Genomic DNA, 24,764 nt, shown 5'->3' with positions numbered 1-24,764 from the left:
TTAGTACTTAGGTACAAATTATGATAATTTGTGTTTATAAAATATTAAATTTACTATGTATGTCTATATAAAATAATTAGTAAGATACATTATAATCAGAACTAAAGGTGACTAATCCATTTTTGAAAGTTAAAAACAGATGTTTATGATATTAAGCTTAGTGTTAACAAACAGTTTGACTTGAAGGACAGCGTTCATATTTCAAACAATAAATACATAATCGCAAAATACTTAATTTTCACTGAGTAAATTTGAAGTTTACACCTCTATTATTATATTTTATATGACATTTACATTTAAAGAAAACATTGAATAGACGTTAGCATTTTTGGACGTTGAAGGTAAATTCAAAACGTTATCATTAAATTTGTTGATGTTAGTGGACATTTTGCATCGGCAAGATCGCATGAAGCTCTGTTAGGCTGTGGTCATTGAATTATTTAATATCGACGAAACCCACATTGTCCGCAATTTAAAGCAACACATTTTAATCGTATCAAAATCAAACTTGGTGCATTGTGTCTAAGTACGATACCCAGTCAGATCACCTGTATCATATCTCGAAATTGACCCTTGAATAATCCGTATATTGCCAAATAAATGTTGTCTGCTCATCAACTCAAATAATTGTAATATTACATTCAACAAGCAAAATCAATAATAGTCAGACTTTAAGGAGTATTTTGTGGCATGTTAAAGTCGGTTAATGTCTTGTTGTTAATGGTCATATATTAGTTTTTACCCTGTATTGTATAGGCAATTGTTCACTTTATTTAAGAAAGAGACTAGTAGGTGTTAATAAAAATTTATCTTAATATTCTGTTTATGGATTATTATTATTTCTTCATGTATTTGATATATTCGAAAACGTATGATAATTTAACGAAAAATTGCATTATCATTTTTATTCCACGAAATGATATATATGACACTGATCTTGTAAACTAGCAAATGATATGTTCAAGCGGATATAAATAGACCATAATAACACAACAAACTTTTAATTGTAATCGTTCATTAAATCTTATTCAGTTTCAAAAAGGTGACTATAACACGTTTTTAAAAGCAATACGTAAACGAACTTTATTATGTACATGTTGTTTTTTTCAAAATAAATATCACACAACGCATTATCATAAAGTTATGACGATGACAAAAAAAATAGAAACGTTGTTTCAGCCTAAATTTAAGCTTTGTAAGGCATGAAAACACATATTGTACAGGTATTTATATAAAATCATATGAAAGATAGTTTACACATTTGTTTTCAAGCACAAATTGTTATACATAGTTTTTTATGAAACCATTATCATATGTACGTGTTAAAGTTCGTATACTTTGTCGGCACTATGTTGAGGTATTGAAGTATTACAATGTCGATGTGAAATGTAATCAGAAGCAAAAAGTATCAACTGAGAGGGATATACAAAAAATGGCATCTATATTTTTCAGAACACTTCATAGTACTGCTTCATTATTAAATTAGTTGTGAGCGAGACCTATACCCTTTACCAGCATGCAGATGACACTAAGAAGGCAACGGCTTTCAAATAAAATCGAAAACTTTTATTTCCCCCATACAATAAAAGAGAACTCCAAGACAACATAGAAGATAAATACTGCATCGCAGATTAAACGCAAATTGTTTGGAAAAAACGACCAACGTATATATCACCGATATCTCTTATATTTCTTAAACAACCGTCCCTGGTAGTTGCGTGTGAATTTAGTCATGTAACCGACTTGTGATAACAGCGTGTAAATGAAGCAAAATTATTTCAGATCGATCGGATTTAGCATGTTATAATTCGTGGAAAATAAAATCATCAATGTATTACATAGTAAAACGATGTCTCGATTTCTTATTAAAACATTCGATCAACGTTAGGTAAAGGAAAAATGATTTTCCAGAAACATCTGGAATTCATCAGTCACTGTTCATTAAGGACACGTTCCTAATTGGCCGAACAATACAGGATAATACATAAAACACATCACTTAAAAATGGTTATTTGTATGTAAAACACTATTATGGTATTACATGTTTGTATATTGTTTACTATAAATAAGTTCAATATAAAAAGACACCGTTGTAGCAAATTTAGTGACCCTTTTCATATAGGGCTTAATTCACAACATAACAGGTATTTTTAACTGTTGTTCACAAAAGGCCAAAGTTTTTCCAACAATTACTCATTTGTTTAAATGAACATATATATAGTATTTGTGTGAATGTAATTTTTGATGTTCCGCCCAAGTGCCACTAAACGGATACGTATGTCATGTGATTTGTCTTTGATTCGTATTAAACCCCATATTGTTCATGATACACTAATGTTCTTTTCATCATAACAAGGTCCGTATCATCGCGAGAGGAAAGCTGACTTTCGTTCAAAACCCCTCTTCTCTCTAACGTATTCTCGGTGGTCTGTCTAGCTTTTGCGCCGCGAGGTTTATCATTGTCCGTTCGTTCGAGTTGAGTATTATCCAACTTGAAATATGGTCCACCTTCTGCAAGTCTTCTTGTGTAAACTGCTTCTTTCGGGTAGTGAGTTCTACATAAAGCCGTAAAAATATGTCCGTTAGAATAGTTTAATGAACGTACGTATACACGAGTATATATTAGAGTTATCCCACATCTACAACGGATTTGCTTTGAATTTTGCTATTCGTTTTTCATCATAAACTCGGGATACGTTTAATATATTAAAAACAAACTCTGAAATAATATATACCGGTGAATTAAAGTTTAACTTACTCGTATCATATTAACAAGGTGCTATATGTGCAGTTGTTTACGTGAAAATCAAATATGCATTCAAGATACATACTCAATTCAATACTGATGCATGTACTTTCTTAAGTAATAGATAACAAATATTGCTGACCTGTAAATTATACGTATTGCAATTGCTAGTCCGCTTATTACAAACACAATGCCAGCACCAATTCCTGCCATCATGATCACGTGGTCTTTCAGCCAAATCTTAATGAAATTTTCATAGAAATAAAAATTTAAAATAAAACACACAAACGCATTTACTCGTTTTATTCACTTATATCAAACGTTTAAGACTTTTTAGACACAATGTTTTTTCCAACTGTTAGTCTATACTTTTATATAAATTATGAATAACGATGTTGAGAAAAATGTAAATTTTAGTATATACTACATTTTTCAAGCTCACGATAAAAACATTCATCGGTGACGATTGGACGCCTTAGCATATTGCGTAGGTAGCCTGCAACATACCAATCGCAGGGTTTCACGTCTGAATATCCATACGAGCCACATCGTTTGTTTTAACAATTTAATTTGATGTTTTCCTTGTGTAATAACCCACCTTGATTAACTTATTTGAAACCAAACTAGATTTGTATCGTGTTTTTCTAGTTCCACGTGCAATACAAATAAAACCATGCTTACACCACTAGCTTAATTTGTCACGGATGAATGCCTTTATTGTGAGCTTGCACATATTAACTTTTTATTCAAAACCTTCAATCATAAAAGAGATATTCAAGTTTGAAAAATGTTGCGTTAGAACAGTACCTAAGTGTAAATGTGACCAAAACATAGTTAATCAGCTCATCAAATTTGTGTAATAAATAAAGAAAATACCTTCAAAGTTGACGCAGATGCTATATGAGTGATATCAGACAAATTGTTCGCTTTCTGAAATATCTCGCTTAACGGGTGTTTGGATAGGAAAATCTTCAGTCGGTGGCCGTCAAGCACCACACCGTCGCACATGATCGCAATAATTGCAGTTCTGGGAGGCATTAAACATAATTGACACAATAAAATACATTGCTTCTGGAATAGGAGAGCATATTTAGAAACGATATTTTCGTACATATGAAATAAATGTACATCCTTTATGTTTTGCTTAAAACAGTTATTATGCATCGATATTAATTAAGTACTTTATTAAACCCAGATTTGAAACGTATACTTAAACGTACAGTTTCTGTTAAGGTTTATTATTTTAGCCACACATGCTTAGGTTTTCAACAATATACTTCTGATTAATTGTATCCGGTGCAGTTATTGAATATTAATGTGAAGTACGCACCTGTTACTAGAAATGACTCTGACGGATATATTCGGATATACACATTGTAAAAGGGGATCTGTTGATAATGCATTCAAAATTCTACCGCTTGCGTCAAGTATGTATTTTGTGCGGTCATCTTTCACATATAAAAGAGAAAAACAAATGACGACACAATGTAGTAAACATTTTAATACTTAAGTGACGCCTGTAAAAATCGCATTATCATGTAATTGTGTAATTATAAATCAATAATGAAGCAACAAATAAAAGGTCTTACCCATTTTTAAACAAATGCTTGTGAATCCAACCAAACACGCAGTAATATGACCACAGGAGTAATCCTTATGTGAATAGTGTAATTGACATTGATTATCATATCCGTTTAGAATGTTGAAAACGCACGTCGACAAAACGTCACAATGTTTTTCAATATTGACAAGCGATGTGAGAGTGCAATTTTTATCACGACTATCAATGAATGCATCACTGAATGAACATATGCATGTATAATTTGTGTCTCTTATCTCACATGTCATTCCATTATGGCATGGATTCGGAGAACAGTCGCCTATATTCTCACTACAATTAATTCCTCTATTTCTTGGTGTGCATGTACATATAAAAGTATTGTTTCCATCCACACACGTGGCTCCATTATGGCATGTCTTAGGAGAACAGTCGTCTCTATTCTCACTACAATTAATTCCTCTATTTCCTGGTGCACACGTACACGTAAAAGTATTGTTTCCATCGACGCACGTGCCTCCATGATGGCATGGATGAGGTGAACAGTCGTCTCTATTCTCACTACAATTAATTCCTCTATTTCCTGGTGCACACGTACACGTAAAAGTATTGTTTCCATCGACGCACGTGGCTCCATGCTGGCATGGATGAGGTGAACAGTCGTCTATATTCTCACTACAATTAATTCCATTATATCCTGGTGCGCATATACATGTGAAAGTATTGTTTCCATCCACACACGTGGCTCCATTATGGCATGCATAAGGTGAACAGTTGTCTATATTCTCACTGCAATTCATCCCTTTATAACCTGGTGCGCATGTACATGTGAAAGTATTGTTTCCATCTACACACGTGGCTCCATTATGACATGGATAAGGTGAACAGTCGTCTATATTTTCACTACAATTCATCCCTGTATAACCTGGTGCGCATTTACAGGTGAAAGTATTGTTTCCATTCACACACGTGGCTCCATTATGGCATGGATGATGTGAACAGTCGTCTATATTCTCACTACAATTCATCCCTCTATATCCTGGTGCGCATTGACAGGTGAAAGTATTGTTTTCATCCACACACGTGGCTCCATAATGGCATGGAAGAGAAGAACATTCGTCTATATTCTCATTACAATTAATCCCTCTATATCCTGGTGCGCATTTACAGGTGAAAGTATTGTTTCCATCCACACACGTGGCTCCATTATGGCATGGATGAGGTGAACAGTCGTCTATATTCTCACTACAATTCATCCCTGTATAACCTGGTGCGCATGCACATGTGAAAGTATTGTTTCCATCCACACACGTGGCTCCATTATGGCATGTATGAGGTGAACAGTCGTCTAAATTCTCGCTACAATTCATCCCTGTATAACCTGGTGCGCATGTACATGTGAACGTATTGTTTCCATCCAAACACGTGGCTCCATTATGGCATGAATTCGGAGAACAGTCGTCTATATCCTCACTACAATTCATCCCTGTATAACCTGGTGCGCATGAACAAGTGAAAGTAGTGTTTCCATCCAAACACGTGGCTCCATTATGACATGAATGAGGTGAACAGTCGTCTATATTCTCACTAGAATTAACCCCTTTATAACCTGGTGCGCATGTACATGTGAAAGTATTGTTTCCATCCACACACGTGGCTCCATTATGGCATGAATCAGGAGAACAGTCGTCTATATTCTCACTACAATTCATCCCTTTATAGCCTGGTGCGCATTTACATGTGAAAGTTTTGTTTCCATCCACACACGTGGCTCCATTATGGCATGGATGAGGTGAACAGTCGTCTATATTCTCACTACAATTCATCCCTGTATTACATGGTGCGCATTTACAGGTGAACGTATTGTTTCCATCCACACACGTGGCTCCATTATGGCATGGATGAGGAGAACAGTCGTCTATATTCTCACTACAATTTATCCCTGCATAACCTGGTGCGCATGTACATGTAAAAGTATTGTTTCCATCCTTACACGTGGCTCCATTATGGCATGTATGAGGTGAACAGTTGTCTTTATTTTCGCTACAATTCATCCCTGTATAACCTGGTGCGCATTTACAGGCGAAAGTATTGTTTCCATCCACACACGTGGCTCCATTATGGCATGGATCAGGAGAACAGTCGTCTATATTCTCACTACAATTAATCCCTTTATATCCTGGTGCGCATTTACATGTGAAAGTATTGTTTCCATCCACACACGTGGCTCCATTATGGCATGGATGAGGTGAACAGTCGTCTATATTCTCACTACAATTCATCCCTGTATAACCTGGTGCGCATGCACATGTGAAAGTATTGTTTCCATCCACACACGTGGCTCCATTATGGCATGTATGAGGTGAACAGTCGTCTAAATTCTCGCTACAATTCATCCCTGTATAACCTGGTGCGCATGTACATGTGAACGTATTGTTTCCATCCAAACACGTGGCTCCATTATGGCATGAATTCGGAGAACAGTCGTCTATATCCTCACTACAATTCATCCCTGTATAACCTGGTGCGCATGAACAAGTGAAAGTAGTGTTTCCATCCAAACACGTGGCTCCATTATGACATGAATGAGGTGAACAGTCGTCTATATTCTCACTAGAATTAACCCCTTTATAACCTGGTGCGCATGTACATGTGAAAGTATTGTTTCCATCCACACACGTGGCTCCATTATGGTATGAATCAGGAGAACAGTCGTCTATATTCTCACTACAATTCATCCCTTTATAGCCTGGTGCGCATTTACATGTGAAAGTTTTGTTTCCATCCACACACGTGGCTCCATTATGGCATGGATGAGGTGAACAGTCGTCTATATTCTCACTACAATTCATCCCTGTATTACATGGTGCGCATTTACAGGTGAACGTATTGTTTCCATCCACACACGTGGCTCCATTATGGCATGGATGAGGAGAACAGTCGTCTATATTCTCACTACAATTTATCCCTGCATAACCTGGTGCGCATGTACATGTAAAAGTATTGTTTCCATCCTTACACGTGGCTCCATTATGACATGTATGAGGTGAAAAGTTGTCTTTATTTTCGCTACAATTCATCCCTGTATAACCTGGTGCGCATTTACAGGCGAAAGTATTGTTTCCATCCACACACGTGGCTCCATTATGGCATGGATCAGGAGAACAGTCGTCTATATTCTCACTACAATTAATCCCTTTATATCCTGGTGCGCATTTACATGTGAAAGTATTGTTTCCATCCACACACGTGGCTCCATTATGGCATGGATGAGGTGAACAGTCGTCTATATTCTCACTACAATTCATCCCTGTATAACCTGGTGCGCATGTACATGTGAAAGTATTGTTTCCATCCACACACGTGGCTCCATTATGGCATGTATGAGGTGAACAGTCGTCTATATTCTCACTACAATTCATCCCTGTATAACCTGGTGCGCATGTACATGTGAACGTATTGTTTCCATCCAAACACGTGGCTCCATTATGGCATGTATGAGGTGAACAGTCGTTAATCTCGCTACAATTCATCCCTGTATAACCTGGTGCGCATGAACATGTGAACGTTTTGTTTCCATCCAAACACGTGGCTCCATTATGGCATGTATGAGGTGAACAGTCGTCTATATTCTCAATACAATTCATCCCTGTATAACCTGGTGCGCATGTACATGTTAACGTATTGTTTCCATCCAAACACGTGGCTCCATTATGGCATGAATATGAAGAACAGTCGTCTATATTTTCACTACAATTCATCCCTGTATATCCTGGTGCGCATGAACATGTGAAAGTATTGTTTCCATCCAAACACGTGGCTCCATTATGACATGAATGGGGTGAACAGTCGTTTATATTATTACTACAATTAATCCAAGTAAAACCTGGTGCGCATGTACATGTGAAAGTATTGTTTCCATCCATACACGTGGCTCCATTACGACATGGATTAGAATAACAGTCGCGTGCACTGAGACCAACGTTGCTACACTTTTCTATTCCGCTGATGTTTGTGTTCGATTTATCATCTGCAACAATATAACGACGACTATATTCGAATTCTTAACTTTTATTGTTGTAAGTATTGCTATGTTTGTATATTTCTTGTCTTCAACATAATAGATATCAAGCAATTATTTACATAGTTCTATAATTATATTTCTTTTTATTGACCTCTTATTATGGCTTTTCACGGTGTTGTTCTTTAATAAAATTGAATTAAGTTCAAAAACGTCAGGTGACATTAGATCAGATTTTCATCATAGTATGACTATGTTAAAACCCACCTTTTCTTGAAATACGATCTTCGCAATTTGGGCCCGTAAAACCATCTAAGCATTTGCAATTATAAAACCCAGGCTCATGCATACAAGAGCCTCCGTTAAGACATGGGTTCTCCGTATCGCCCATTTTGCAGAAATCTACTTGAATGTTGCATGTCTGGCCAGCGTATCCGTGCTCGCAAACGCATTTTCCTTCCACACACGTCCCTGTTACCGCACAACGAAACTCTTTGTTTCCTCCTTTGACACTTTGTGAAACTAGTTTTGAAATGGAAAATATATTTCCAGAATTAACATTTAATATTATGTTCAACGTTTCATTTGACGAATATGTAACAATGAGCATAATAAAGATAAATAGAATCACAGCCGTATATTATCTTTGATCATTAAACCATGTATGTTGATGGGATTGTGTATGAAAACGGAACTTTCAAAATCAGACTATTGACGTTTAACGTGAAATTAACAAGTTTAGTACTATGTTCTTAATATCAATTAAAACGTTATCAGTCTAATTAATAATAATAATAATAATAATAATAATAATAATAATAATAATAGTAATAATAGTAATAATAATAATAATAATAATTACCAAACAATTCTTTCCTCCATAAATGCAATCTCGTTCCATCAACATTATGTAATATTTGTAATATGCACACAGAAACGAATATTCACTTATTCTGGGATTGTCATCCTATTCAAAAGTTTTGAATGGATATAAAAAACTTTATTTACGACAAGTTAGAAAGGTTAGAAAACTTGGAGCTAAATTATGCAACTGTATCTTTTTGTAATTTGACCCTAGCTGATGCTAACAATTCACATGTCATTAACTTCATAATATTGTAGGCTTAATATTTTATCTTTAAATGCAAACAGGAGAAAACAACACCACTAGTAGAAACTTGTGTACTATTTTTTAATACTAGAATTAAACTCGAGGAATGAATCGCAACAACACAAAACGAACTACATATTTTTAATACTCGCTGAGCGCTTTTTTTTTTGCCCAATTAATACACCTACCCTAAAAACATCTTTACACATACTCACTTACATAAGAACACCTACCTTAAAGCAACAAACACCCCTTTTTTCTTTCTTTTTTATATATTTGTATTATAACCTTTATTGACCTGTGTAACATTACACCATTTTTGCAAACTTTAAAATATTGTTTGAAACTTACTCAAACATATTTATTTCACACCAACTATTGTCTTCATAGATGCTATGTATCACAAGTAATATAAAAAACTTTGTGGAACATTTTGCTCAATGTATGTATTTCTAGTAATATGTAATAGGCAAAATACATATGCTTTATCTACAACAATCATAGTCTTCAAAAATGCTATGTGCCTTTATATAGTAATACATTGTGAAACAAACATACTAATTGTGTGTATATTTGACATATTATGTATTATGTTATATGCTAGGTGTATTATGTTTACGAAGGAAATAAAAAAAAATGGAATTAAAAAAAAGAAATACTAATAATAATAATAATAATAATAATAATAATTACCATTATTATTTGAAGCAGTACACGCGTCTAAGCAGCCATTTTCAATAGTACATAGCTGTTCGCAATTTTTACCTGTATTACCAATTGGGCACCAATAAATGACGTCAAATGAAATACTGTAACAAAAAACAACAACAATGCCAATGGAGTCAACTATACAGAGAAAATGTAAACATTTGGGACTGTTACAAATATATGTTATACTTAAGTGCGTATTGATATTTATCTGAAGTTAAGGACGTATGCTGTACTTTTTGCTGTACTTTTTTTACGTAGAATTTGATATTGTTTTGTTATTTAGCTATAATAATATGTTGTGGATGGAAAAATAAAATAAAAATCATTGGTCACCGCCGCTGTTAAGTTTTTTATTCGCAATTGAACAATATACTTTTTTCAGAATAAGTATGAATTAAAAATAATGCAATAACATGAACATTGAGTTAATTTGTGAGAAAATTGTAAAAAAAAACTGATTTCTCTCTCCGTATATAATATACTGTTTTATTTTGAATGCAAATTAATTAATGCAAAAATTAATTCGACTAATTGTTTTCGATTTAATAAATCAAAATGCATCAATAGAATTTCACCTATGAAATATCAATTATATCCATACAACATATATAGAGAGAATAACAGGTTACTGTCAGAACGTTTTGTAATATATCAGGCGAGGCGTAGAATAATATAACGGCGAGGCGTATTAAGCGAAGACAAATTTAAACCACGAGCCTTGGTAATAGAAAATCGCAGAATTTGCAAGAAAAAAAGCAACATATGTGTCAACTGACTTATACTCGAGTCAAATAGATTTAAATGACAGCCTTATACCGGCAACTATGCATTAATTATCAAGGTACATAATCAACGGGGTTTTTAAGGGTCTTACACACGGACTGGATGTAAACACACTGTTAAGAATTTTATTTTTGAAATATCTCAAGTTATTGAAATACATTTGCAAAATGCGTTAGTGCATTCAAGACAGTTTTTCTTGCATTTTTTGCCGATAACTTAAGGCATAAGAATAAATCATTCAATTGTTCTAAAATAGTTGACAACATTTCACGTTGCATGAAGCATAACCGTATATATGAATGCAGTACAAAAAGCATTTTTAAACACGAACACACGCTTATTAGATAAAGAACATCTGATATATTTCACATTGCCATGAGCAGCATAAACATCTGTCTTGTATGCACTAGTTGAAATTCTTAAGAAAAAATGTTTAAAAAAATTATTTGAAAAAAAGCACCACTTACCGGTGTGTGAACTACCATTAACGTTTAATTTGAAATTTATTGTGTAAGTCGAAATGTTCTTCATAACAGCAAACACACCTTATAAAAAACAGTGCATGCATGAACTCGCATATTCAACTACAAGTTTGTCTATATCATACCCTATCCCGGTAGCATTGTCGTGTAACAGAGCACGTTGGACGAAGGCACTCCGTAAGGTCTTCCCGGTAATATATATATGATCAAAAATGTTGTCGATCAGAAAATTTGCATTTTTTGAGTTAGATACGTTTAATTTCCATTTTGTCGCTGTATTCTGCAAGAACCGAAATAATTAATAAAAAGATGATGTGCTCATGGTTGTAGTAAAAATAAATTATTTAACCAGACTACGAAATTATTTGTAACGCTCATACTATTAAGAGTACTTGTTGATTAAATACACACCCAATCTGTGTCTATCACCATATTAGAGGTGTCGATGGTTTCGTTTTCACTTCTCATAATATCGAAGCATGCAAACAAGTCGCTTGTGCGAAGATTGGTTTCCAAAGAACGCGTTCTGAAACAAATTGAGGTTACGATGTTAACCAATTACATATTCATCGTATTCCATAAGTTATATAACATGAAAATAGAACAATTATATCAAAATCAGTTGATATAGATTCAAAGATTTATATTATTAATATAATTTAAGTAGGCGCAACATAATTGTTATTTAGTTGATATATTTTTCAGTAAGATTATGACATGTATTTACCGATTTGTTCCTCCAAAAGAGATGGTATGTAGACATCCTTTCAGAGGGCAGGATGTCTCAATATGATGTGAGGAATTGACAAAATATACCATTCCCAATGGGTTGAAATAATGAACAAATTTCACAAGCAGATAATGCTTTATCTGGAAACAGAAAATATCTTTAAAAAAGATATTCAGCGTATGTTATAATTAAAATGCATGCACGGCTTTATATTCAGTTGGAAGATATATAATGTAAACAGTACTTTTAGACGTCATAATAATGGTACATAATAAAAAAACGCTTCTAAGAAACCAATATTCATGGGTTCATGCTTTAATTAACCTTTATCTACAAGGTGTAAACATACTAAAAAAAGAAATAGTAAACCCCATTGAGGTCCCTATGGCCCACTATAATGCCATTGGGACCGAAGTGGAGTTTACTATTTCTTATATGGCACCGAAGCGTGTCCCCTGTACCATCATACAGTGTCGTACCGGCTTTCCGTACTTTTATTTTTCATGCAAATTGAATGCGCAAACGATGTCGTAAGTATCGTGTGACGTAGTTTTTCTGACGAAACATTCCAGTTGGAGCTTATTTCTCTGGATGTTTTTGACAGTTAGTTATTTGTTTAAGGCATCGAACGAATGCAAAACGTATATCGGATTGTGTGTTTATCATACATAATGTAAACTTCAATAGGAGTACAATAAAAAAGTGGGATTTAAAATAAGTTTCGATAAAGGGGTGGAAGATATATAGAAAATGGAAGTGAATATCGTTTCGACTTTATTGGTATAAACATTGGATTTACGTTTGCATTGAGGTACGCTTGTCGTTTATTCTAAATCAAGTTTTAATTTACTCTTGTTAAAGCTGAAATAGTGTTAATGCTGTACAACAAAATGCTTCCACACAGTGCAAATTTAATGGTGTGAAACCCCGAACGGTTCATATACAAAGAATAGTGACCGGTTCATATACTCTTAGGTTTCTCTATCGCATTTAACAGACTGAAACCGGTCATGTAGATATGGAAGGAACAATATCTCTGAGGTGTAATATATCTAAATAACAAAAAAAGAGGGCAAAAATGGCACTAGATTGTTAACCTATGTAATATTTTGTTAAGAAAAATTTCTTGCAATAAAAGTATTCATAAAGCTTTTGATCCCACCCCATCCCACTCTTCCCGGGTTGTAGCCGACTGTGACTCTACGAGAATGATTTGAACAAACATTAAACAAGAAGATGATGTCGTCATGTTCTAAATCTCATAACAGTGGCTTGGTGGTTTAGTGAAAAAGATTGTTTAAAGTAGTTTTTGAAGTAAGTCTTAGTTAATTAAAGCATATAATTCTCTTAGTGTGTGCAATTATTACCTCAGAGGAATGATTAAGATTAACTTAGCAGGTGACAAGTATACACTTTTACATGCCAAATGTTTCAGCGCAAGATCGTACTTTTGTTTCAGAGAATTAATGTTAAAGATTGTTTGTTTATTTGTAACCAATAAAGGCTATATTAAATGTTAAACCCTGCTGAACTGATTGTTTGGACCCCAGGGACATGCTTTGAACAACATTAGGGCCAAAATCTGATATGATATACTAAATATAAAATGTCTTTGACGTGTGATTTCATGAAAGATTTTTAAAGTTCTTTATTTATATAAATCTTTATGAAACATTTCATCTACTAATGAGACCAAAAAATGATTTGAACAAACATTGTTGAGGACCAATATGTTACCTAAAAAGGCATGTTTTTGTTTTAAAGAATCTATTTGTTGAAGTTATTTTGCTATGTTACCATACAAATAAAAGAAGTTTACTATCCAATGAGGCGTTGTTACAGCAACAAGTTTGTAAAATTATTTTGCTATTATAGTAAGTTGATAGACGGCGCAAAACGGACAACGAAACTCGCAATGCGGACAAAAAAGAGACCCCAAAAGTTAAAACTAAAGCATTTCTTCGGAAAAATGCACTCGGTATAATATTTCAGTTAGCTATGGATTCGCGTTGATATGTAAATGTTGCAAATGACAGTATCTAAGAGTTCACATCTCGACTTGGCAATGGCGAATAGTACGTCTGTTTGACCCTACAGTATCCTGTCAAGACCAAGTGGCCATAAGCATCCAATTTACATGATCTCTCTGTGTAAATTGTAACAGATACTATTTATTTAGGCAAAGGTGAAGACACCTTAAATATAAACTGTCACAATAATTAAAGATGTATATTTATTTAGAATAAAATAATTGTTTAAAAATAAAACATATTGCATATCCTATACAAAAAGCATTTTGTTTCATGGCTTTTTTATCAAACATATACATTTACATTGCATCCTATATTCTGCCGAAGGCATACAATTTATTGAGAATTGTCTTTTTTGGACGAGTGAAACGACAAGCAAACACAAAACTCGACCTAAAGTCTAAGAGACGAATCCAAAATATTGAATAACCTGATTCAGTGAACAATTGGTCTTGAGAATGAACGCTCGGATGACATACAAGTAAACATACTAAAAAAGCTAAGAGATAGGTCTAATTTACTATTAGTTTCTCATTCATCTCAGTAAATACAGACAAATAAAGACGATGTTTCTATACAATGGATAAGAAGTTCAGCCCAACATGTATGATTGTATAAGTTTACAGATCAGGCATTCTTTATAAATCTAAAAAACAACAAAGTTTGAGTACATCTTAATTTCGTAATATTTCGAAATTAAGAGTGTTTGCATTTATTTATTTTTTATTTATTTAATTTAACTTCACATACAATATTAGAAACGCTTAAATGAAGAAAAGTGTTGTAAATACATACGTCTGAATTTGCTTGGTGAATCCTGTCAATACGTGTAAGGTTTGCCCCGAAATAAGATCCGATCTCGCTGCTCTCCATAACGGACAACATCTGAATTACCTTTGTGTTAACATATACCGGATGACCACTGCTTTGTGAACAAATCCCGTTAAATACAACCCGAAGTGTTGAACTAAAACATTAACATTGCATTAATTTATGTATTGATTCAGAATAAAGGACAGCATCTGATTGCCCTTTGTGTTAACATATTCCGAATGTAGACTACTGTGTATGGAACAACTCCCGTTAAATACAATCCGAAGTTTTGAACTAAAACAATAACATGGCATTAATTATTGTATAAATTCAGTATTATTAAATAATACTTGTTCATCAACTTGGATGTATTAGATCGATTATTACGGAAAATCTTAATATTAAAAGAAAATGAAAAAGAACAGGAATGACATAATACCTGTTCTGATCAAATCGAACGTCGCCGAGAATTATATCGATGCTATTAGTCCTTGAGTGACACACTTTCTCGACAAGAAACTTGTAAAGCCTCCACTTCAAATCCGCGGCTGGGTACATATAAGGTTCAACGGTCTCTATGTATATTACTGACCATTCTGAAATTTTTACATGCAGAAACTTTGCGATTTTCGATGCATGTATAGTGAAAAGAAAGCGACCATAAGGAGCAAAAATTAAAAACAAATACATACACGACAACTCTTTTATTACGCTAGTCATCGGAAATCACAATTTAAAGTCGAAATTAATGTTTGTATTACCAGTGTTAATATTTTAAAGATTAATTTAGACTAAATTAAAACTCTAAATTTTCCCTAGCATTGAAGCAATGCGATGAGCATTGTAGAGTCCACTCATGTATCGTATATTCATGTTTTTCATCTGTGCACTTCACACTGTAATATTGGTTATCAAGTTAAATTTGATACCATCCTCGCCACAGTCTAGAACTGGCTGCATGTCTGTCCCCAAAGAATGGTAGTGGTCGAGGGAAACGAAGTTCTCACACCTCGGACCATAGTAGTATGACTCGCAAAACACCTTCAACTGTACGTGGATGCTTCAATGTGCACATGTGTATACAATAAGCATTCGAAATAAGATATATACATATAATATTCGCATCATACATGTGTATCACAACAATAATTTTATTTATAAATTCCGATTACTTTAAACATAACAATATCGACGAATGTAAACGGAATCTAATTAACATAGAAACATTTCCTTTGAATCATAAAATAAAAACACCCAAACTTCGAATAATGTAATGAAAACAATATTTTGATTTCAGCGAAGGCCGATTGAAAAATAATAGTCTCGTTAGGGCAGTATGAACTATTACATAGCAGTTGCATTTGGTAGCATGCAGTTACCATATGTCAGATTATATTGCTGTCAGTGTCAGTGTACTTACCATGTATATTTGCTACGCCTTTTGATGTCTATAAAAGGACCATACCAAAAACCTGGCTCCAAAGGTATAAATCTGCTGACAGTAAATGTGTCGATTATGTCAATGTTTGTTCCATTAATATCATCGTGGTCGAGAGCAAAAACTGTTATGTTGATTTCCTAGAATAAGGCAACATTGAAGGCCATGTGAACGCCATGAATGACGAAAAACCATTATTGAAATATGCATTAAAATTCATATAAGGATCGATCCATATTCGGTTAAATGTATTTTGATGGAAAACTAAACTTAATTGACATATGTGTCTTGTTCTGAGAAAACTGGGCTTAGTTCATGTGCGTAAAGTGTCGTCCCAGATTAGCCTGTGCAGTCCGCACAGGCTAATCAGGGACGACACTTTCCGCTTTAATGGTATTTTTAGTTTCAAGCAAGTCCCTTCTTACCGAAAATTAAGTTTAGGCGGAAAGTGTCGTCCCTGATTAGCCTGTGCGGACTGCACAGGCTAATCTGGGACGACACTTTACGCACATGAATTAAGCCCAGTTTTCTCAGAACAAGACACATATGTTTTATTTGCGTACATAATGTGTAAGTGTATTATGCACATAAATCATGCACAGGAACAATTTTTAGCATTAATAAATAGAGAATAATTGTTGGATTTTTGGAATATAGATTTTCATTAACGATTGATCATAAAAATGATATTTTCACGAGTTGCAAAGCTTACAAATGAGCATTTTTATATTTTTTATAAATATTGACGTCGTAACGTCATGAAAACAATGTCATTTCACAGTTTAACAGTGAAAATTATCGATAATTTTCACTGTTAGTTTTCACAGTGAATTAACAGTTTAAATTCACTGGTATTTCTCTATAAACCACCGGAAAGCATACAAGAAATAATGTCGGGAATATATGCTACGGTATGTTAAGTATTTTTATCCCATTTTCAACGCGACATTGACGGTATAACACCTTATGGAATATACTAGCTTGTATTAAACCTTGTGGGATATACCTGTCGCGTGCACGGACTACTTTTTACTTTACCACTGAATGATTTTTCATAAGAAATAAATTCAGGAAAACTTTAGCTTCAAACTTATGAGACCTTCAACCTTTAAATCTAGTCTGATGACATAATTTTTCGCCATCCGTATAATGAATCAGCTATATAATGGCGTCATAAAATGACATACTTCTTATTGCGTCATTTTCCCCAATTATTTTTTTTTGACGATTTATTATAAACGCGTCTTATTTCAAATGTACATGTACTGTATATCGACATATTTGAATTGTCAACTTATCACATTTTCCTTATTTCGTGTAATGTACATTGTTTATAATCCATCCATATACTTTTGACATTTAAGAATCTTCAACAAGCCATACAAATATCGCACAATTCATAAATAATCCGCAATATTTGCTTTCCGATTCAATTCACGTTAGGCATAGAGCTGTGTAAAGTATAAGATGGTAAAAATAGCACCACACTGAAATTCGGAACGTCCCATTTTGTACACGGGTATTATCCACTTATTTATCTGTTGTGTAATGGGATGTTTTCCATTCTTTGTGTATTTATATATTAAATTATTTTGTACAATAGGGGCATTTACCATAGACAAATAAAACATTGTGCAAGTTTAAACATAATTATGTTTGTATGAAAAATCTGCAAGTGCAACCGAGTTTACCAACGGCTATTATTTGATAAACTGCTCCGGTTCATTTTAACAGCAGTAATGTACATAGAGTACATGACGTAGCGTGTGATTAAGAAGAAATTGTATTGAGTTCGTAAACTCATTTGAATAAAGTGATAGGATGGCATAAGGGTCTTTATTTAACTATGCTAAAATAATTATTAAAGACCCTAGATGCAAAATCGTCAATTATTGAGTTAAATGGATTATTAGATGGATTTTAAAGGATAATTAAAGGTAAGATACTAGTTCGAACGTGTTTTGGTTTTTGTTTGTACTTTTGTCGATCCCTGTTCTCGGGGAAATGATTTTAACATGGGCGCAATTGATGCATCGGATCACACACGGCATACCCATAACATTATATAAAAATACACGTTCTGCGCATCCTTAAATTCGTCGTCCGAAGTCGGAAAACATATTGCCCTGTATATTAAGTCAAATAAAGTGTCAGTCGCTGCAATTGTCTGTTTACTTGTCGAAATTGTCAAGGTCGTCGATGGTGTACATGTATCATTATGTTGACATCGACATCATTTTGTCAGGAGCAATCGCCGCCATATTGGATTTTGATCATTTTCTTTCGAAAATAAAATGAATTATAGTAAAGTAAAATCTTTTTTTTGCGATCGTAATGTGTTACAATTCGCATACTGCGTAAAATTGAATCGAGGCATATGGTGATATTTTTACTTGTTTTACAGTTTGTGTGTGAATTTTTTAAAGACTATTTTGCGTACCAAAACAAATACATTTATATCACTACGCATGGTTACATTCGTTAGATTTTCAGCGCTTTTAAGACTGAATTAAAATTATTGTTAAGGTTATTAGATCTATTCATGTTAAATGTCACGTTGAAAAAACCCAAATGGGATAAATAAAATACTAGGATTAGCGTTGAATACAGAGAAGTTTATGTTGCTCGGCTCGAACACCGAGAGCGCTCGCCAAGGCTCGCGCTCCCGGCGTTCTAAGCCTCGCAACATAAACTTCTCTGTATTCAACGCTAACCTAGTATTCTCTATATTCGTAATAATCGTTCTTTTCGTCCTTGACCACCTTCCTTAGAATCTGTATGAATAAATAAAAGGATATTTGTTTGATTTGATGGAATATCGATTTAAATTCACGAGTGATCACAGAATGTTGCCATTTCGGACAATATAATTCTTAGTAGGGCGCCCGAAATGCTATTACATGTATTTTCAAAGGAAGATAATCCGTATGTTTTTGTTAACATTCAATGCAGAGTAGTAGCCCATCGGGGTCACAATTGGGAAACCAAAGATATCTAAAAAGTTCTGGTAAAACAATGAAATTTATCGATAGTTTTCACTGTTATTTTTCACTGTTTGTAACAGGGAACTATAAGTTTTAATTCACTGATATTGCTGTGGAAATCATCGGAAAGATGAATGAAATAGTGGATATTTATTAGATTTGGTGGAATATCGATTTTAATTCACGAGTGATCATAGAAAAAATATATGATGCCATATATGAGCACAAGTGAATTAAAATCGATATTCGATCAAATCCAACTTATTTTCCTTTTATTGTATGCTTGCAAATAATAAAGTTTTGCTGAAATAATAACGTCGTAACGTCATGAAAACGAAGTCATTTCACAGTATAGCAGTGAAAATATCGAATATTATCACAACAGTAAATTATCAGTTTTAATTAATTGATTTGTCTCTATAAACCGACGGAAAGCATAAAACAAAACATGTTTGATGTTTTTATTAATCGTTGTTTTGTGCTTTCAAAGGAAGAATTTTTACCTCAGAAATCCAGTCAGTCAGTCGAACAACAGGGAAGAAACGGGCATCATCTGCACGTTTTAGAAACCCATCGAAGGTGGTGATGTTAACACCAACGCAGCCATCGTTAATGTTCGTCAATAAACTTAATTAAAACCAAAAAAAAAACGGCGCAAGTCATGATTAAAATTAAAACACGCTAATATGATATCTTTAACATAATTTATATGGACAAATCATATGTGATGGAACATGAAAAAAACGTATTATTTAAAACCTTATATAATCCGCTTATCGCGAAAATGGGTCGTATACCATATGCAGCCAACGTAGCTCTAGATAAACCTGTGCACTCGCGCAGTCTGGTCTATAACAACGCTTGTCGCTAAGAAGTAATGCACGTTTTCGTGTTCTCTTTAGCGGTCAGGCTAGCTCCTGGCCAGATTAGGGATTGCGCAGAATGGTCAGGATGCTACGCTGGTCTCAATTTGCATAAGACCCATTTGCACAAGACGCGGCTAATTGTATATACATCTTAGTCAGGGTAGTCGTATTCGAAAAGCTCCTTAAAGAAAACTTAGGAATTTGTTTTTAATTAAGAAATAATCCGCACATTGTTGATTTTCGCATTTATCATAACCGATACTGTTTAAATGTATAACCTGTTATCATAAAATGTTTTGTATTTTACCATTTTTTTCAACATACACTGTTTTATTCGGGAACAAATCAATTTCTCTAAGGAGCCTTTTAAAACTTGTAAATTAGATAATTATATTGTTCATTTATTCCTGATTATTTATTAACAGCAAAACACGAACATGTTTTAATCGCAACTAAAATTCGCAAGTCCGTGTATATAAAACAGTTCATTGGAGTTTAGTGCAGCACGATTTAGAACAAAACACCGTTGCTTCAAGTGTGGAGAAAAAAATCCTTAGATCGCAAATAGTAAAACATTGTACAGATATGCAATTAGTAAATTAAAATACACGGCTTAATACCAACACGGAAATTTCTATAATGGTTACAACCTTCCAATACAGAGAACAAAGTATGTATCGCAAACATCCCTCTCCTGGCAGATCACGTCATTGGACGAAGAACTGTTTTCTATGGGATCACAGCATCTTCTTTGAGAGCAAACGTCCGAACCGATGAAACTGGTCTCATTTGGATTGGAAAAGTTGACAACCTTTGCAAACAGTAGTATGTGTCCGTCATTGCCATCGGCTTCAGGTAATGCCTGAAAAAACGACACGCGCAATCAAAAAACTCTTAAATTGAAAGATGATTTAACTATCTAGGTCTAAAAAAATGAATCGCCCTACTAGTAATTAAAAACAACAAGAAGACATTCTACTTTGACGAACGGGATGCAGCATTAGTATCAATGCTGGTCCAGTTAAAAAATATGTGGATTGTTGACATTGCGAACGAGAGTACTCAGAATAGCATGCAAGGTGCTTCCATTTTTGCACCGAATCTTGTATAATGTCATAGCTTACGGAACAGTAATATGTTTTATACATATCGGATTGCATACATCGAGATCAGTATTATTCTACGTGTTAAATACAAACAAAAATACATTTTTATCTCTACAATATATTGAGTCAAGCATTGTCATTGAATATAGCAAACACTAATTCACTTATTTTATAACAGAACACTACCAATAAACATAACATTATTAATGTTGGGATCACTTTCTTAATCGGTTTATGCAAAACATTTGATTTCCAAAAGTTTTTAGGCCGGTCGAACCTTACACTCCAGAATCAATCGCAAACCAGACACGCGTCTAAGACGAGTTCAACCAAATAAACATGTGCAAAAAGAAAGTAAAACTACGTGAATTCCAAAACAAGACGAGTGAATCGCATACTATACACATACTTTTAGAGTACTAGTGTCTCAAGTATCGGTTATCTATTAAAACACGTTTAAAGTTATTAGAAATCAACGACATATGGTCCATTTATTAAATATACTTAATTATCCAGTTTGTGATGTATCTATATAAAGTTGTCAAACAAACTCGTTGTAAGAAAGGTCGTAACTATTGTCATCCACATTACAAATCTAGCATTACTTCCTAAAGAATCTGCAGACTTAACTATGAGAACACAGAACACAAGATCAAATGTGTAATTATAACTAAACCAAATTTCAATTTAGTGACAAGTAACTACAAAATAGTCTTGACCTGAATTTGTTTACTGGCCAGGAGCAATCTGGATTTTTTTCTGAGCCGCGTGCTATTTTACTGCCTAACTAATTGTATGCCATCCTAACACAATAAAGCAGCTTCAAATCAACAACAAATCAAATCAAATCATATATACAACACTTCAATTCTAGCACGCACAAATGATCATGTATGTAGCAAGCGAAGAAAATGACTAGTTCCCAATAAATTTCCATGTTTAAATTAGCTTAAAATATTGTTCCCATGTGAAGAATTGTATTTAACCAATAAATATGAATAGTAACAAATTGACGTCACCTGAATTATCATCCTTATTCTTAAATTCTGCCCCAAAAACATGATTTACGAAATCGAGTGACGAACAAGATTGGTGTTAATACTGTTGAAGTTCCAAAAACAAACACACACTCCTTTTGGAATGTGTCGATGCTTAATTAATTTAAGGGACCTATTCACAGTTTTTGGCATGTATTTTAGTTTGTCATTCAATGCTTAATATTGATAAATGTAAACATTTGATCTAAAAAGCTCTAGTAAAAACAAGATTAAAATTAAAGAAAGAAAAAAACAGAAATCCTCAATTGGGCTCGAACCACTGACCCCTGTGGTAACCTATTGCTTAGACCACTCGACCATCCGTGCTCACACAACGAATGCTGTATGTTAAACTTTATATAGGCAATCCTCTTAGTGTCACAAAATATAACGACAACAACAGAACTCTCCAAATTATTCAATCGTTTCGCGTTGCAACGATTAATAATTTCAGGTTTTTAAATCGTCAAAAGATGCATATAATGGATATTTTAAAGCATGGTAAATGTTCAGTATTACAGTTTCCACAACGAAAATTTGCGAATCTGAAACATTTTGTTTTTAATTTTGTCAATTTACCTTTATGTGAAAGGGTCCCTTTAAGCTGCTGTATAATATTTAGCGTACCACAAATAAAGTGTTCATATACTTATTCAACAGTACATCATCATCATTCTCAAATATACACATTATTTACACATAACCACCTGGTCTAGATAAACCGCTAATATTTATCGTCTATGGAAAGGTGTAAAGTGAGATACTTAACGCCGTTTTGTGGCTGAAAACGGTTAAATACTGCGCAAAAACACACAATTAAACTTTATATTAGGATAAGAAGTCTATACACAACTATTTTACCAGCACACTCTCCGAGCATGAAATAATTATTAAAGAATGTATTATCCACCGTAGAAATTCGCTGTTAAATGTATACATCCTCAACGTAGTCCATAAACAATTAAATTATTAACACCATTTGAATTTGCGTTTATACTAAAAAAAATGATAAGAAGTTATAACAATAGGTGTATTCATTAGTGATAAGATAAACAGAAATCTTTACGGTGTATTTCATTGTTTTAAGTTATCAACTTATCCATAACAATGAGATTGATAACGAAATTTTACGAGGCGTATTTATATATATTCATACGCAGTTTGGTGTAATAAATTAGATGAACTAGTGCATGACCTAAATATCATTGTTTTCCAAACTAAGTCAATATTAAGTTTCTTACAAAAAGTTGTTCATTGTCGGATTTAAAGAGAATGATAAAACTTTTAAATTGAACAAACTGTGTATCATCAAAACATCAAAATTAATACTAGTAACATTTTTTACCGAATGCCTCAAACATAAGGAAATGCCATACTAAAAATAAAATGATCTTTTTCCATATGCGGCGAGCGTAGCTCCAGAGAAGTCTGCGCTTCCGTGTATTCTTCTCAGAAGCTAACCTGTCCGCTGAAGAGACCACGATACCTTGGTAAATTGTGGACAGCGTAGCGCCTGACCAAATAGCGCGATTGCATTCGACTTAAGACCTTTTTTCGCATGACGCGGCTCATGTCTATATCTATAGCATTGTCTCGTGACTTATCATGGTTCACTGAGTTCAGTGTTTTCTGAATCTGTATGTTGATAACACCTGATAAGGGTCGGAGCACAGTGATTTCAGCGGGTACTAGTACATATGGGTAAGATAAACGAATGTATTCTGTTTAAAATGATTGGAAGACGGCTTTTACTTTGCCTTTTAATATTATATTGTTTCAATTAAATTTCTGTTGAACGTCAACTAACCATTTAGCCTACTGGACTGCATAGACTTGTCAGGAACAAAATCTGCCAAAAATTTGGTAGGAAAACACTATCGCTTATCTTTGTCAGAGTCTTTTATCATAACTAAGTTGATTTTTTATTTGCAAATTAATATAACTATTTCGAGTTCTGGTGTGTATTAGTTAAATAGGAGATGGTTTGATATACGCGTATAAATCAGAACGAACAAATCGACGTGTATTTAAGACAACAAAATATAAAATAAAGATCAGTTCGAGTCGAACAATTATACTATACAAAGGAAAATATATTTAAGAATGTTAATTCCTTTTCGAGTTATGTGTCGGCAATTTAACAATTTATCATGCAATAATAAAAATCTAATGTATGACAAGTTGGACAATTTTGACAAGAAAGCCGAGATGAACTTATCCAAAGATCTGTAAATAAACATGTTTCTACTGGTGACTAAATGTGCTGTTTTTTACGTAAATGTGCTTATAAAATGAAAAATGTCAAGTAACAACGCTGTATTATTTATGCGTTGAAATATTACCTATTT

At 33.7% G+C, this 24,764-nt stretch overlaps 1 protein-coding gene across 1 annotated transcript; it reads right to left on the bottom strand.

Annotated features, from left to right (window-relative positions):
- Positions 1-1,387: 1,387 nt before the first annotated feature.
- Positions 1,388-20,431, bottom strand: LOC127836590 (fibropellin-1-like). Its single transcript, XM_052363249.1, has 16 exons — positions 19,911-20,431; positions 16,406-16,563; positions 15,915-16,045; positions 15,425-15,581; positions 14,968-15,139; positions 12,140-12,282; positions 11,824-11,938; positions 11,538-11,692; positions 10,130-10,245; positions 8,593-8,847; positions 6,940-8,334; positions 4,336-6,027; positions 4,077-4,194; positions 3,623-3,773; positions 2,889-2,986; positions 1,388-2,555 (listed from the first exon to the last, which is right to left on the bottom strand). The coding sequence occupies exons 3-16, from the start codon at positions 15,943-15,945 to the stop codon at positions 2,306-2,308; spliced, it is 4,848 nt and encodes a 1,615-aa protein (XP_052219209.1). The 5' UTR covers positions 15,946-16,045; positions 16,406-16,563; positions 19,911-20,431; the 3' UTR covers positions 1,388-2,305.
- Between the last annotated feature and the right edge of the window lie 4,333 nt (positions 20,432-24,764).

This window comes from Dreissena polymorpha, chromosome 6 (genome assembly GCF_020536995.1).
Source record: "Dreissena polymorpha isolate Duluth1 chromosome 6, UMN_Dpol_1.0, whole genome shotgun sequence".
Lineage (NCBI taxonomy): Eukaryota > Metazoa > Mollusca > Bivalvia > Myida > Dreissenidae > Dreissena > Dreissena polymorpha.
This window is presented reverse-complemented; position numbering and strand designations above follow the sequence as displayed.

Bases quoted from the DNA above. Each gene is read 5' to 3' on its own strand.
- LOC127836590 (XM_052363249.1), bottom strand. From the start codon at position 15,945: ATGCAGCCAGTTCTAGACTGTGGCGAGGATG. The intron at 8,848-10,129 runs GTAATTATTATT...TTTCAAAACTAG, and splicing joins TACTGCTTCAAATAATAATG to TTTCACAAAGTGTCAAAGGA. The intron at 6,028-6,939 runs GTTATAAAGGGG...AATGCGCACCAG, and splicing joins CACATGTACATGCGCACCAG to GCTATAAAGGGATGAATTGT.